This window comes from Ambystoma mexicanum, chromosome 8 (assembly GCF_040938575.1).
Source record: "Ambystoma mexicanum isolate Mex_15411 chromosome 8, UKY_AmexF1_1, whole genome shotgun sequence".
Taxonomy (NCBI): domain Eukaryota; kingdom Metazoa; phylum Chordata; class Amphibia; order Caudata; family Ambystomatidae; genus Ambystoma; species Ambystoma mexicanum.
The window spans coordinates 755,425,412-755,442,501 of record NC_090929.1 but is presented as its reverse complement, the minus strand read 5'-3'; the positions used below and the strand labels follow the sequence as shown (position 1 = coordinate 755,442,501).

General features: G+C 45.8%; 1 protein-coding gene across 1 annotated transcript in view; it reads left to right on the top strand.

Moving 5' to 3' along the window:
• The window catches only part of HELLS (helicase, lymphoid specific), a 588,544-nt gene that overhangs the window by 282,033 nt on the left and 289,421 nt on the right, over positions 1–17,090 (top strand). Inside the window, exons 15-16 of the mRNA XM_069610592.1 lie at positions 293–431; positions 3,379–3,462. Of these exons, the coding sequence (XP_069466693.1) occupies positions 293–431; positions 3,379–3,462 (223 nt within the window). The remainder of the gene's footprint in view (positions 1–292; positions 432–3,378; positions 3,463–17,090) is intronic.

Sequence of the window (17,090 nt, the reverse complement as noted above, 5' to 3'; positions counted from 1 at the left end):
TTTGCCAATGTGCCCAAAATTTGGTAGGACCTTTAAACTTGGATTCACTGCTCCTTGCCTTCCATGTCCAGGGGCTAGCGAAGTCGTCCCAATTTAGTTGCATCTCTAGTTTCGGAACTGCATTTCTGGTCAGTCTCCCTTTTCCAGTTAAATGTGTGCCCCAGGCTATTTTAAGATGGTTCATTTGTTGCTGTTAGTTTTTGTTGCTTTTTAAAATGGTTTAGAAATGTGCTTAAAAGGAGATATTGCATGCTGGAAATGACTCATTGACAAATGCTTTTGTTGTAACTAGACCAGTTCTAGATGTTCATCTCCCCTGGAATTCTGAAATCAACCTGAAAATGCAAAACATAATGATGCTGCTCCGAAAATGCTGTAATCACCCATACTTAATTGAATATCCACTTGACCCAGCAACTCAAGATTTCAAGGTAGTGTAAATTTCCTGCATTTAAATTGTGTAAAGCATCGCCAAAGTTAAGATTCCTATATATTTCTAAAATATTTTGTAGTTTATTTGCCGATGCTGTTCATGGACAGATCAATTGTAGGCCCGATTTGCCAATTCACCAGAGTGATGCTTTCTTTTCTTGCTGTGTGGTCAGAACAAACGTATTCGACTTTTTTTTTTTAACATTTCTTTTCTCTGTATTTAAAATGTCTATCTCCCATTGCTCAGCAAAGGATCAAAGGATTTAACTGATTATTAGTTATGAAAATCAATACTGTGCCCCCTTTACATAATGCTGGATGTTCAGTTTTGTGGTCTCCGTGAGATCCTTTGGTTCCTCTCCTGCTTTCATGTAGCCTTTGCAAAGAATTGATTAATTTGCTTTGATGCTCCAGCATGGGGTCTGGCATGGATTCACATGCTCATGAATATTCCCTGTCACGCCAGATATCCTCAGTAAAATAAAGTTTCACTTTCTCTTACAAACTGTTTCTCCTCAAACAATCACCGCCCTCTGGGTCATACTGCCCCAGCCAATGACCGTCTTCGCCCTATGCTCCTCCTCTAACAGCCATCTTCAAATTTTTACTGTCAGTTTCAATGTTGGTGTCCTCGCGTTTTGCTCCGTGAGCCACTTATTTTCTTTGCTTTTTGACACAAAAAAAGTGTCAAAAGAGCATGTGTGATCTTCTCAATCTGCCAACAGGGATCCGTTTGTCAGTGAATTTCAGCACCCCTCAAGTCCGAGGATTGTCATTCCACACCTCCGGCCATGAGAGAAGCGGGAAGGAAGATCCCTTTTCAGGCCCTGCATCAGATGCAGGCTACAGAAACGGTTTGTAGAGGACAAACTCCTCCACTGTTTTCACCCAGACCGCATTGAAGGGAGGGTGCGAGATCTGCCTCTGCTTCTACAAGAAAATTAAGGATTGAAACGGTAGACTGGCTAAACACAAAGGCCTCTGGCCCTGACCCAAGCAGGGTCATGCTTCACCCAGGACTGACTGGCCGGTCTTAGAAGCAGGCTTTTAAGTCCTTTGAGGGTGCCCCATCTGTGGGGGCCTAAAACAAGGCCAAGCATGGCAAGCCCAGTTCAATCAGGGCCGCCGAACAAGCAGGGTCCTGTGATGGGCAGGGCCGATCAACATCACCATCCACCTCACCACCAGCAATCGAGCTCCTCAAAAGGGAAATCGGCAAAACTGCAGGAGAAGCCCGAAAAAGCCAAGGACTGAGTTAAAGGCAGCTGACCTGCCCAAGAAGGCCCAGTCGGCCCAGGAGAACTTTGTCGACGATTGAGCTGGTGGTGGCTGCTCTCTCATATTGCCATTCTGAATGCATGTCTAACTTTGGGTTTTACTTACCCTGACTTGCTGAATGCTATTCTAAATGGGGTTCTCCTTTGGTGTGTATACTTTGAGTATGAGTTGGTTTTTATGATTGTTTATATAATATGCAACAGTACTCACTGTCATCATCCACTGCCTATACATGCAAGTTAATACGAGCTGGGAAACCATTCCTTTCAGAGGACAGCTGTCTTATTCTAGCTAGAGCCCTCATTTTATCGAAACTAGATTATTGCAACGCCCTCTACATAGGGACTACCAAACAAATCATCCACAGAATCCAAGTGCTCCAAAACAATGCACTTAGAGCGGCCCTAAGTATCCCCAGAAGTGCACACATTTCAGAAATAAGACGAAAACACAAATGGCTTTCCACCCAAGAAAAAATCAACCTTAAATCTGTGTCCCTTATCCACAAATGCCTAAACAACAAAGCTCCCCGATACCTCTCAGAACGCTTCAACAGGAAAAATCCAACGAGACTCACAAGGACAGCCAGCCCCAACTGCCTCCTAGTGCCCAGATTCAAACTAGCCACCATTGGAGGTTCCAGCTTCCCAGTTAAGGCAGCACAGTTATGGAACTCCCTACCCCTTGCACTCAGATCTGACCAAACCTTCAATAACTTCAGAAAGAACACCATAAAATGGCTTATTGAGAATGCGACATAGCGTATGTCACTTTATACGTAACGTCTTCTTATAATGTTTGTACTAACCTGCTTTTACTGTTTGATCGCCATAGATTTGACTGTTTAGCTACGCCTTATCTGCACTTGCACTTGCCCTACCCTGCAGATTCGAAATGTCCACTATGCCTGTAACCTGTAACGTTAACTAATCTGTAACCTGTAAACGTTAACTAAGCTGTAAACCTCCTTGTTCTCTTGCGCCCTGCTACCCTAGGGTCTGGTGCGCACAATAAATAAATAAACAAACAAACAAACTTATCTTCCCAAAGATTTCTTTGAATGCATGTATTTATAATGAACCATTATTTTTACAATGCATAGTATTTCGGTGTTTATTTAGACCATATGTATGCTTCAATTTCTTTGTACTAATCTTTAGCCCTCTCCCTCCTAAAATGAGCCTGCATGCTGTCTTCGCTACCAAATCTTCTCAGGTGGAACAGCCTTATATAAAGAGTGGAGAATTCTGTATTGCCTCAGAAATGGTTTTTGAAGCCCTTCGTTGGACTTTAGAAACTGTCCTAACCCTTCTGAAAAGGTTGTCTTGGGGCAGGTTGTGCATAAGTGAAATTGAGGTGAAAATTGTGCTCCTGCAGAAATGCAGTCTTGTCTGTAGCTTTCTTTTTTGCTTATTTCCTGTGTGCGCACTGCCAGCCTCTCACTGAAGATCTTGAGAAATTGGGCACAGCGGACACTCGTTGTAGAGAGATGCATGTCGAGGACCATACAAGACCTGTACCATTTGTGCAAACTGACAGCAATATTCAAAGCTCAGTGGATGGCTAAGGGCAGAGTACAGTTATAAATACCGTAAAGTTTGGAAAAATAGCCTACTTGAAATTCACTTCTATTCGAAATGTATGATAATTGGAATTTTGTCTTGTTAGGTTGATGAAGAATTAGTGACGAATTCTGGCAAGTTTCTTCTGTTGGATAGAATGCTACCAGAGCTCAAAAAAAGAGGCCACAAGGTATGTAAGTCAGTTCATGATTGTATTTGATCAGGCATGGTTATAAAATGCCATGTTTGTGGCCAAAATTAAAGCTGTGTGTGAAGATTAATTTATAAGGTGTCCCCTGCAACATGATTGCTTTGTTGCCCAAATGAAAAGGTGTGGGGTAGTCTAGATCCTTGTTCTCCCCCAGTGCTTACAGGATCTGGATGCAATCTAGAAGAGAAATGTATGTGAAACTAAGTTAATTTGACAGTTGAAGTACAAGGCCGCAAGAAGTGTTGAGGTGTGTCCTCATTCTTCAGGTCCTGGGGGGGTTTTCATTCCCCATGGGGGAATTGGCTGGATGGCACACTGACCAGGAAACCTTCAATTCTTAGGATTCATCTTTGGGTCATTTTGGATATACAGCGATTTATATTTCATTTTCATTGGTCTAACCTAATGCATGGTTACACACAAGTGGCTGAGATGAAATTGGTCAAAACCTTACAACTGGGGGCTTAGAAATTGTAACATTACAGGTTGTACAGTCCCTAAACTAGTGTAATGCACAGAACCGCCAAAGGGACTTCCTCCTTATCCCCCTACCTTCTTACCTGACAAAGATGAATCTCACTCGGTGGGGTCAACATTTGTCCATAATGGTGTTGGGGAGAATGTTCATTTCTGTGCTAATTAAGGATACATTCGCCATTGGCTCTCAACTAGCATGTAAGCGCTCCCATTCTTCAATTGGCTTGCTTGTCAATCACCAAGCTCGCATGACTTCATTTTGGCAAGCATTTTTTCACTGACAAATAATCTGATAGTTTGCGTGAGACTCAACAGGCACTCATTATAAATCCTTGGATGTCTTTAAAGGAGCAGCCCCTTATCTGATTGCCGAGACCTGCCAACTTCACTTGGCAGGCTATACCATACTTTTCCTGCCAAGAAATTGTAAATATACAGACCAGACATTTTTTTTTCTGCAGAACTGACAATGAACTGCTAATATAGACTATTCCAGGTCAAAATGAGTCGGCCCTCCTGACACCTGGACTTGAAGCCATTTTGTTTCAGCATCCATCTTCGAATCTACCCCAGTCTAGATGCTCAGCCACTCTACTAAGTGGCAGACCAACCTACTTTTGTACGTAACTATTTTCGTATTCAGTTCTCAAACTAAATTTTCGATATTCATGATGTACGTGTAATACCCGAGCCACCCTCCACTGCTTGGGGCATTCTGACCCTAATAAATGTCACCCTATATGTACCTTTTGGTCTTAAAGCACTATAATTCTGATTTCTGCAATACTGGAACCATTGATCAGCCTGGCATGTTGCCTGTATGCAGTTTGGGGTTTGAGGATCTAGGACCTTGTATACACTGCTCCCTCTGGTCTTTATTGGACACCCATTTAATTCATGACCACTACCCCAGTGTCAACCCTCCCCCATATGCAGTATACATCTGCATCCCTGTCCCAATCACCTCACTTGTTGTGTTTTAACATGGGAGATATTATAAAAACATTTTTAAATCAACTGTAGTTTTGATCATAATACATTTCCCATATAACGCATGCATGCATCCTTAAAGGATACATTTGTTTGCTTCTGTTTGGATTCCACCGCTATTACTCAATGAAACATAAACTAATTATATACAACAGGCAATTACGGCCACAAGGAGAATCAAGAGAAATCATTCCTTGAGATAACCCACCAGCCCATTATTCAATTGTCTACGTGTGATTTTTACTGCACACTTTTTCCTTCCTCCCACGACAGTTCCTTGTTGCCCCTTCTCTTCCCCATGCTTATTCTTAGTGCTGGTCTTCTTTTTTTCCATTCTTCTTTCATCGACACATCTTCCACTCGATTTTTCTTTATTCTCCTTATTCCAAGTCCACTTTATTTTCTCCTTTAGGCTGCTTTGCAGCAAGTTCATGGGCCCTTCAAACATAGGCCTGTTTTTTCCAATATTTTATTTTTCTTCAGAGTACTCCGCCTTATTTCATTTATTTGAAGTCGGTCAATAGGGAGAGGCATTCAAATTCCTCTGGGGAACACGAGGATGGAGGAGTCTTTCCAGGAAAACTTTGTAAACACTCAGAGCATATAATAACTGTGACTGGGCTTCTGACTGGGTCCCGCAATGTTTCTCTGCTCGCAGGGTCTGGTGCTGCAATCTCCTGGTGTATAGGTCCCTCCTGTCCATCTGTAATATAAAACTGAACGAGCTTCCTTTGAAAAATAAGTCTCTATAGTGAGTACTTCCTCTTTAACCCCAACCCTTATGTTTCTTTCAAACATTACTGCCTCCTAAACAAGCTCCATTGCATTTTCTCTTTATCTAATATAACAAAATGGCTGCTTTTTACAAAAATCGTTGTCCATTTATATTTAAATACATATTGGGACCTGGCTATGATCTGAGTTTATACAATAAATCTCTGCCGGCTGGTATTGCCCTACTTTCTCATGGGCTTTCTTTTTTTAAACTGCATAATATGTGAAAGGAATTTTTCCCTCTATGGTTGACATTCTCGGACCAAAGAGTCAAAAAATAACAAACGACAGACAACATAACGAATTCAGATTTTTTTTCAAAAAGATGTCTTTAGTTGCTTTCCTTTGGTCTTCTTGGTGCATCCGTAGCTGAAGAATATAAGACGCTTCTTTGGATGCTTGCTCCCTGCAGAAACCGAAATAGCAGCAAAGTCATGTTGGGACTGGCAAGTGGGCAGGTATTTCCCTAGCATCGACCCTTGTTCCTTTCTCCAAACAGCTTTACTGAGATCTCTCTGGGATTCACGGCCCGCAGAACTGCAAGCTACTCTTCTGTAAAATTGAAATTTGTTGGTGCACAATCACTTAGTGTAGAAGAAATTAGGCCTGGCTTTATTTTTTCCTGTTATGCTGAAAGTTCTTCTGTGGTTTTCAAAGTCCTCTTCTGCTAGCGTAGGACTGCGTTAATCTTATCTTTTTGAGAAAATTGCCATATTTCGCTACTCTGCTTGCCCTACACTAATCTTGCCTACCCTTGTCATTTGGAACACCGCACTGTTCCTATTATACATGCAAGTGTGACATATAAGAAATGCATTGTTTTGCCTATCCTAAATAATTCTATACATTTTACCAAATGTATCCATTTGGCATGTCGCCATTTACCAGAATTTAAAAAAAGGTTACTCTGCCTTTTATCCGAAGTCTTCTGTGTCCTTGACCTTAAATATGGCCTTACTCGTATATATATGTATACTATCCTGTGCTCACTCCTGTTTGCGCCTATCTTGGGGGGGGGCGGAAATGCTATCTATTTGAATGACTGTATCCCTTACTGCCTTTTTTTTCTGTTCTCACCTGGGTCCTCTTACTCCTAATAATCAACAATGCGTTCACACACTTGCGATGTGAACCAACACTCCACTTTCTTCTCTACCTGTTCACTAAATGCTTAATTTTGTCGTCATGTCTCTTCTCATATTTGCTATTTCCTGCTAAGGCCATGTAAAAACTCCTGTGTTCAACAATAACCATATTTTTTTCATCGTTTAAACATAAATCAACATCATATTCATTAACATAATGTTTTGTTAGTTAATCTCCAATGTTCTTTCAAGTTCTACTGAAGGTTTTTCTTGTTAAATCAATATTGGCCATCCACACTCATTTGGCCTTTGATTGTTGTACTTGTATTAAAATACACTACACTAGTCAATTCATAGCCGGCACCATCCATTGTGCTTTTCGCTGCTTTAATATCCATTCATTTTTATTTATTTCACTAAATTAAGGTACATGTTTTGGTTTGAGCTCCTTACTCCTGTGCTTTCTATTTAGGACTAGCCTACATTAGTCTAGTTACAACACAAGCCTTCATGTTTCATATTATCCCTTACACAGGTGTATTTTTAGATTGATTCTTCTTTTCGTTTTAATGGACCCATGTCATAAGGGCCTATGGTTCACACAACACTTGGCACTCTCAGTCTTCTGTAATTATGCTGACGCTCCTGCATCATTTGTCATGTGATTATGAGATTTTCTTTCACTCTTTCAGTGTGATGCTCCTAAAAAAAAAAAAAAGAACACAATCTATTGAGTCCGGTCTGACTATGTTGTCATCAGTGACGTCTGAGACCCCCGGAAGATGAACTGCTGCGAGGAAAATCTTGTTCTCCAAGGCCCACTTCCACATGTTGATCGCCAGTCTGCACAGGGAAAGGGACCTGGTCCCCCCCACCCCTCCGCTTGTTGATGTAATACATACTGGTCGAGTTGTCTGTCTGGATGAGGACAACCCTTCCCTTGAGACCAGATGGCGTTCAGTTCCAGCCAATTGATGTGGTATTCTTGTTCCTGACTGGTCCACGTGCCGTGGACAGAGGTCCTCCAGGGTGGCTCGCCAGCCCTCTAGGGAGGAGTCTGTGGTAATCACCTGTGGAACGGGGGTCTGAAGGGCTTGCCGTCCGCAGGTTGCAGTCCCTGGACCACCATGTGAGGTCCGTGGTGGAGAGCGAGAGATGGGGATCCTGATAATTTCGGCCTGAGAGCCCCTCTCCTGGTTCCACGACGCTGCAAAGTGGAGCTAAATCATGAGCCTTGTGTGGGGGACGGCCAACAGTACCACTGCAAAAAGGCCCAGTAGATGCTGGTACCACCAAGCCGAAGTAGCGCTTCGGCTGAGAAAGTGGGACATGGCCCTCCCGATTGTCACGATTTTGTCCTCCGAGGGAAAGACCCTCTCAGAGCACGTGTCCCAGATGAGGCCCAGGAAGATCAGACTGCATGGTTTTCAGCTGCGACTTCATGAGATTGAGCAAAAAGCACAGGTCGCATAGTGTCCATCAGAGCCTGGGAGGAGTGGTGAACTGCATCTTGAGACGTGGTCCTGATGAGCCAGTTGGCTAGCAGGAAGAGGGCTGCCACCGCATTCATGAGTCTGGTAAAGACCCTGGGGGCCGAGTTGAGGCCAAAAGGGAGGACCTTGTACTGAAACTGGCAGCCCATGATTCTGAAGCGGAGGAAAGAACAATGGGTTGCCAGATCGGTACGTGCAGATAGGAGTCCTTCAGATCCAGGGAGCACATCTAGTCTCCCCTGCATAATTTCTCTACAATAAAAGCTGGCATCACCATCTTGAACCTCTGGAGAGGTAATGAGGGGTTGAGGGTGGAATGGTCCAGTGCAACTCTCAGGCCAGCTTGGTGCTTTTTCTGAAAGGAGAAGATCCTGGAGTAGAAGCCCGATCCTCGCTGGGAGGCTGACTTCCTCCACGGCCTGGCTCATGACGAGCGACCGAAACTCTGCCAAAAGAGTTGCTGTCCCAACTTTGAGGAGGGAGGAGAGGCAGGAATAGGTAGATGGTACCCAAAGGACACTACGGACCGGAACCAGGGGTCCGCACATTTCTGTCACCAAAAGTGTGTGTGAAGAGCAAGCCTTCCACCCCACTGGCGACCTGTGGACCAGAGTGGGTCTGTCATAACTTTTTACCTTTGGAGGCAGAGGGGGGACTCGAAAAACCCCTTGCCCCCCGCCCTTTGATGCTTGCGCAGACTAGGGGTCAGCGAGCGTTCCGGCTGTGTAGACCTCCATTCCTGGAAGATGCAGAAGCCTTGAGATGAGTGACCCTTATCCAAGCGTTGCTGAGACCGAGTACACTTTGGGTGTGGTCTTTTTCAGAATGGATTAAGACTTAGCCGTCTGAGAACTATTATTTTTGTCCAACTCTTCGTCCATGCTGGAGTGAAAGAGGTCCCTGCCCTCGAAGGGCAGGTCTAGAATACGTTCCTGGATATCTGGGTTGAACTTGGTTGCCCGGAGCCAGGCCATCCTCATGTCTGTGGCAATACAGATGGCACGTCCAGAGGTATCAATGTGTGCCAGCGTGGACTCCATGATGTCCTGAGCCACGAGCTTCGCCTTGGCTAGCCCCGCCTTGAAACGTGATCGGCTGTGGGTGGGGAGTTTCAGGAGGAAGTCACCAATTTCCCGCCATAATCTCTGGTTAGCGGCTGCCAGCATAGTGTCTGCATTGGCCTGTCGCAGGTGCAAGGAAGCATTGGAATACAGCTTCTTACTGTATGCCTTCAAAGTTTACTCCTCCTTGCCCAACAGCACTGTCGAAGATGAGGACGACTGAGGCTTGGAGTACAGTGATGCCGCAGCAATCACTGAGGAGTATGACTGAGGATGGGATGAGAGCAAGGGTGTATCCCCTTCATCTGCCTGTACTTTGCGTCCAGGCGGCAGTTGACTGGCTGGACAGAGTAAGGTTTGAGCCAGCCCTTCTTGGCAAGGGAGACTACATCGGTTTGCAGTTCTGGCCGAAGGGTGCCTCGTGAGGACTTTAGCGAGGACACCCTCTGCGGCTGTTCTACCTGGGGCTAGGGGAGGCCCAGGTATTCCGGCAGACCCGCGATCCGTTCGTGGAAGGCCCTGGCTGATGATGGCGTGTCAGGGTCCTCCTCCTCCTCATTAGTATCCTGAAGGTCTGGGGTATCCCGTGGAGGAGTATCCGGAGCCAGAGGCTGGGGCACAGGGACCGCCACTGGAGGCTGAGTAAGAGGAGGAGGCTGGTATGGAACGGCCTGCGGAGTAGGCAGAGGTGGCTGCGCTGGGGCTAAGGGCGTCAGCGGAAGAGTCTGGTGCCGCTAGCATAGTGGGAAGGACTTCCCTGACTCTATCCTTGATGATAGACCCCATATCTGGAGACTTCATGAGGCCGAGCAACCTCTCGAAGATCCGGTTCTCGCTGGCCGAGGAGGAGGGCACTGACGTGGTAGCTGGAGGAAGCTGAGACCGCTGCCGACCCTGTACATATGTGCGCAAGGGAAAACAACCTTGCACATAAGGGTAGGCCGTAGGCCATGTACCTGGTTGCCAGTCCCAACTCGATACTCGGCTGCGTTCAGGGGCCCCCCTTGGCTGTAACAGGGCGTAGCCCCTCTGCCACGATGCCGGTACAAGGGCGGAGCCCCTCAGGCACAAGCCCGGTAATAGAGCCTAGCGGCCCCTCAACCTTGGGACCAGGAGGATCCAAGGACCCCTCAGCCAGAGGGTCGGTAGCTGTGATAGCCTCGGTGCGTGTGTTGGTAGAAGGACCGGACCAGCCTTTCCCGCATAGGAGTCCCTGGGAAGAAGTCTCCCTTGCAAGGCGCGGATGAAAATGTAGGCCCTACCTCAGGCCTGGGTCAATGTTTCACGAAACACTTGAGATACTCGGAAGGAGACCTCTGGAAGAGCTCCCTCCACCTGGCTAGTATGTTCTTGAGCGCTTTCGAGGCCAGCGAGCCGCACGCCGCAGGCTTGCCAACCGTGATCTGGGCCAAGACCATGTAGGCAGAGGGTGTGGGGGTCTGAAGTTGGGAAGGGCCCGTTGCAGGATGGGCACCTGCTGAACCATGTTGAAGTAGGCATGCGCCAGGAAGGAGCTGTGGCGTCTGAGGACCGGGTACCTATTGAAAAAGACAAAAAGGAGGAAGAATCCACGCGTGGAATTACATGGCCGAAGCCAAATCCAGGAGCACTGGTGAATTTGGCCGTTCTCATCGATGCGGAAAAGGGGACTGGGGTGTGGCAGCAGAGGGTGGAGTCAGGGTAGCGCATGCTCCCAGGGCCATGCCTCCGCGCACCTCTAAATTTAGAAGGGACGAAGATTTTTCTGGTGTAAAAGGTTCCATCTCCCGTCCCTCGCGAGGGGCGCCCATGGAGTAAAGGATACGGGACGTAAGAGTATGTGGCAATGGACTAATAATTTGCAACACTGTATGCAGAAGTAAATGGCAGGCTATTCCAATTGATTGGCAACCCTAATCCAACCTTGCACATTCGGCATCTTAGCAGCGCGTACATAGAAACGAAACCCAGGTGGCTGGAGACACATCAGCTTTCCCTTTGATTCCCAATTAGGCCACCCTCTTTCAACGGTATGCCACATGCCAGGGTCCTCTTGCCAGTCTGCATTGTCTCGGGACATTCAAGGGAGTGTAGGTACACCACTATCTTAGCTCCTGATTCCTTGTTTGAGAGCTCTTTGTTACGTGTTGAAAGACAAAGAAATTGTCCATATGAATGGTGCGTTTAAGCTGGATTCATCTTTTGCTGGGTGCAGTTTTTTTAGCCTCGAGACCCGTTCACTTCATCCCATATACCTTTTTAATCATCCAATATTTGGCATTAGTAAATGATATTGTTCCTCCCAATCTTTGGAAAATGTCCTTCCATATGGTCTGCTCATACATGTCCTTTGTGCTTTTCCTTCATCTCTCGAAATAGCATCCTTGGTTCAAAGTCAATGTACTCCCCTATTTCGCAAAGAAAACGGCTTCTACATCGTCTTTCCACATTAAAACTATGGGCTCGCATTTTGAGGTAACTGGGTTGATCACATGAGGCGTCCCATCTTGTTATGATGGTAGTCCTAAACATTGAACATGTACACCTCTCGTAAGGAAGCTTCTATGCATTTATTCGACCTTGCGTTTCAGCGTATCTACAATTATTGACCAGGGAGTCACTTCATTCTTCTATGTATTCGTAAACACTGCATCATGGAGTACAGGTTTCTCTAAATGCTTCAGTTATATCGTCCATAAGCTTTTTTTCATATCGTTTCAGCATACATTCATACATCTTCGTTGAAACATTCTTTGCTGTTTAGACTAACATAAATCCATGTCACGCACCATTTTATTCATGGTTGCTTTCCGAGAACTAGGCAAAGGACGACATTCATGAAAGGTTTCCTTCACTATTTCAACATGAGGATATCTTCTGAATGGCTGCCTGAGTGCATATCGTTTCATATAGCCGACGTGGTATGGACATGTCGCATCAACTTGTGCATGGGTTCCCAGTTGTAGCTCGGTCATTCCAATAGGGTGGGGGGGTGAGAGACTTTGACTAGGGAAAATGCGGCCACTTAATCCTTTTCATTTCATTTTGTGCCTTGTAGAGGAGCAAGGCAGGCAGGGAAGGCAGACTAGCATGGGCACACCCTGGTTTACAGCAGTCTAGGTTAGTGGAAAAAGTTATGTCCAGCCATGACTCACAGGTGTTCTTGCGGGTTGCACAAAGTTCCAGGAGGTGCAAGTTCATGCAGTAACAGGCTGCATGCCTAGTAGCAGTTCCATGAGGTGTTGGAGGTGCAAGAGGGGGCCCTTCAAGTCCTCCCTGGTCCAGACAGGAGCCTACTGATGGGCCTTGCTGAAGGGGCCAGGTATCGCCTGCCAGCACACCGAAACAGTGATGCTGCATTATCAGAAGGGAGGCCTGCCAGGTCATGCATGCACTCCTCTGCACGAGGAGGAGGCAGCCATCTTGAAGCAATATTGGTGAAAAAAGGGCTTGGATAGTCCGCTGCTGCAAACAAAGGATTTCAATTTGCACAAACACGGCCCCACAAGTGCGGATCCACTAAAGCCGCTGTGGATCCTTAGATAAAATATGGTAGGTGCAGAGGGTAATGGCCTAAAATGTCACCCTCTGAATTCAGACTCCAGAAATTCGACCATTTATTTTAGACCCCCCACCCCCCTTACACCACATCTGTGTGGGGAGGGGGACATGGTATACGTGAAGGGGGGGAGGGGGTCTTCCCAACCACATGTATGTGGAGGGGGTTTAATAAAAGCCGACATTTTCATTGCGATGCATTTGAATTTGAACCCTTAATCAATATAAAAGCCCTTCAGGGCTTCACTTCCCTGCTGTAATGGCAGCGCTGCTCCTGCAAAGTTAGCAGATGGTCGGTGTGGGAGCTGAACCACAAGGCTTCCTGCCTTCCTGAGATGTAATGCTATAACATCTAGCACAATGGACGGAATAAACTTTAAAAAAAGGTGCAGCCAAAGTGTCCACTCCCAACTCTATCCAAGTGCTGCACCTAGCTAACCCTTCCAACCATCAAACCTTCACAGATCTTCTAAATGAAATGCTTGTGTTAACTATCCCAATATCTTCTAGCGCCATACCTGTGCATGTCTTCACATTTCTTAATGTGTCATTGACTTTGAAGTAACTGGTGCTAAGGTCATCTGTAAGGCTGCATTCTCTAGATTGGAACAGGGCATGCTAGATTAATACATATTGTAATAGACAAGCTTTTGTGCATGAGCTTTTAATTTCCAAATTAAAGAATATTCTGAGAGCTTGTCTGCAATCACATATCTGACACGAGAAGGGCTACCAGTAAGAGTGCTCTAGGTGTGCAGCTGAGAAGGGGTGCAAGGACGGGAACCCAGTGCATATTTTTGCCCTGAGCTGCCATCCCGATACATTTCTTTGGTAACATACCAACAGACTTCAGAGTTGTATACAGGTAGCCTGAGCGCACCAGTCAGAGCAAAGTAGGCCTAGAGAGCTCTATTGTTTGTAAACAGTGCGTAGTCTGCCGGTTTAGTGTGTAGGGCAGGCAACATCGACAACTGCTGACATCCGCCTGTGGTTTCTGTAGAAATGGAGGTCATCAGTGTTTTGATGGGTGTAAGGCGGGCTGCCGCAACAGCTGACATCCGCTGCAAACGTGAGGGAGGCTGGTGCTTGCTAAGAAGGCTGTGGTGATGGAAATAGGGTGGGGAAGGGGGTTCAGGTTGTCGGGAATAGCCACGTTGAGGGCCTTTCTGAAAGGTGGTTATCAATGCAGTAGATTTGGAGAGGAAGCTAGTTCCAGATGGCAGGGCCTTTGATGGAGAAAGATCCTCCCAATCTGGTGGAATTGTAATGGGGATAATAAGAGTAAAACCAGATCCAAGCTTCCGGGTGGGTTGATAGCATAAGATTATCCTGGAGGAATTGGGTCCCATGTTGTGGAGGGCACAGTGAGTGATGCACATGGCTTTAAAAGGTAGTCTGTCTACCGATAGGGAGCCAGTGCAGGACCAAGTCCAGGGCCAATATGTTCTCTAGGTCAGAGGCCAAGTATGAGACGGACAGCGTTTGGATTCTTTTGAGTTTCCTGAGCTGAATTACGGGAGCGCTTGATAAAGGGAGTTTGCATAGTCTGTGGGAGAGGATGATGGCAAGGATAGAGATTCGGTGTGGGTAGGTGACGTATGGCAAGATTTGCTTGAGGATGCGTAGGTGGCCGAAGCAGGTTATGGACAGTTGGTGTGTTGGGAGAATGCTAGATTAAAGTCTAGCATGCATCAGAGGTTGAGATACCGTGCACAATAATTGTCAGATGTCAGTCTTTACTTCGCCTGCATTAATTCCTGCATCCATACATGTTTACTGCTCTCGTCTTTCACTTCTATCATTCACTTAATCATAACAAGGGGTGACATCTGCCGCCCCCCACACTCCCTATTTCTACTCTATTTTTACCCCTTGATCCCAACCTTAAGCCAACCTTAACCACATCCACCTAACTCTTCACAATGTGAAGATGCACACAAAGTAAAATGGCATGAAGTAGTAAATGCATGACACATTAAATGTCTGACAAAGTAAATGTAGACAAGCTAAGTGCAGTTTCATAGGTGAAGTAAAGGGGATACCGTAATGGTCTACTATACCATTGAGTTAATCTTTTTCTGAATGCACCAGTGCCAAATCAGTTGTGCAATGCGCGCCCCTTTGCATGTGGATGAGTTTGAAATTGCCAGGAGCCATTTAGCCCCTGTTATAGTCAAGGGAGAGGAGGGGAAGGTGGGAGTATAGTAAGCTTCAAACCAACAGCTACCAGGAGCTACTTTTGACTCATGTGGCAAGTGGTGCCATACAAACCCAGCTATGTGTGATTTGGCGCTGCTTTACATGAAGGCAGTGGTTGCACTTGGTTACAGCAACGTTACAGACATAGGTGGTACATTAGTTACAGGTAATGTTTACAATGGTTATAAGCATATTTGATATGTACAAGCTTATCTAGAGCTACATTTCTGAATAGGGTAGAGGTGTCAGTGCCAAGTGGGGTTGAGTTGGGCTGTTCAGTTTAAATTGGGGGTCTTGAGAAAAGAGCAAGGTTTTGAGGCCTTTGCGGAAGGATCAGGAGTTCTCAGATCTTGGGGCTAGAGGGAGGGTGTTCCAAAGTTTAGCCGCGATCACCGGGAAGCTGCTCCCCCCTGCTTTCTGGCACCTGTATCTAGGCATGTCAAGTAAGCAATCCGGTAGATCTGGAGGATTGAACCTTGGATAATTTTCTGGACGGGTAGCTTGGGGCAGTGTTTGAGATGCTTTTGTGGGTCAATACTAGTGTTTTGAACAGGATGCGTTCTTGGACTGGGAGCCAGTGGACGTTTCGTCTGGCAGTGGAAAAGTGGTCTTTAAGGATGTTTAGAGCTGCTCTTATAGTTATTCTGAATGACCTGAAGTTTTTTTTATATTGCAGACATTGGTGCCTACTAAAAGAATTGCAGTAGATCTGAGGACTCATTTAGGCAGTGTCCGTGTTGTGCCATCCAGGCCTGGATGGTTTGGTATAATTATCTTAGTGCATTGAGTCGGTGTCAGTTGTCAGAGATGGTGTTAGGCAAGACTGTATGTAGTAAACCTGTTTGAGACTACACCAACCTGGTGCTCTTGGCAATAGGTAACACAACCTTTGGTATAGGCCTGTACTACACAAGTTGGTAGTGTGACTGAGCAGCCAGGCTTATCTCGAGGGGTCAATGTGTGCTGTAGGGTTGCAACAGAGTTTCACAGTCACAAGTAGTCAAATAACACATAATCAAGGTATTACATTTAACAATCAGTTTTAAAATAAGCCTTTAGAAGGGGGCAATTAGCAACAATAAAAATACACCTCAAAATACTCTTTCAGTTCAATAAAGTAGATACCCTTTTGGGATTGCACACAGATATTCCTAGACCCTGAGGTAACTTCAATAGTTAGGACACTGGACATTCATATATCACTTTTCACACTTAAATGGTAATACTGAAGCTGTGGCAAAAACAAAAAAGGTCAGGGAAGGAAACGATGGTTAAATGTTTCTCAAACAGGAAAGCACTTTAGAATCCCCCAATGTAAGTTAACCCTTTCTCAGCTATTCAAGTAAGGTATATATGACTTTTTGGAGGGACAGATCAACACAAAGTCAGAGGGTAAGAAGGACAGCCAATGTCAATTGAGCAAAGTCTAGGGTGAGCTGAGGCACTTCTCGAAGGTAGGTAAAATGCATTGCACAATGTTAAAGAGTTTTTTGTAAAGAAAATCACTGGGGAGCTTGTGAAGGGCAAAGCTGCAAGCAACAAAAGGAAGCCAATGCAAGTCTGCAGTGAGAGCAAGCTAGCTACACACGAGGCAAGTGGACTTTCCTTGCTTCTGGAGCCCAGCACTCTTAAGGTGGCTCAGACTTGGTTGGCCCTGCTTCGAGGGAGTCCGGAGGATCTTCCTGGAGCTCAGTTTCGGCTTCAAATGGATACACTTGATTCTTGTGTTCCTGTCCTCTGGCACTGTTTCTGCAGCAGCAATGGTATTACAGCCAGCAGAGAAGGGTTTCAGTAGAGTTCGTCTTGTGGTCAATTGGTCCCACCAACTCAAGGGGAGAAGCTGTCCTTTCTGGGCTTCTCTACTATCGAAATAGCTTCATCAGGGCTTCACTGAGGAGACCAACAGTCCAGGAGGTGCAGCAAGCTTCTCCCAGTTTTTCTTCATTCCTTAGTCCAGTGGTGGACTGCCTTCCTTACAAAAAACCTCACCT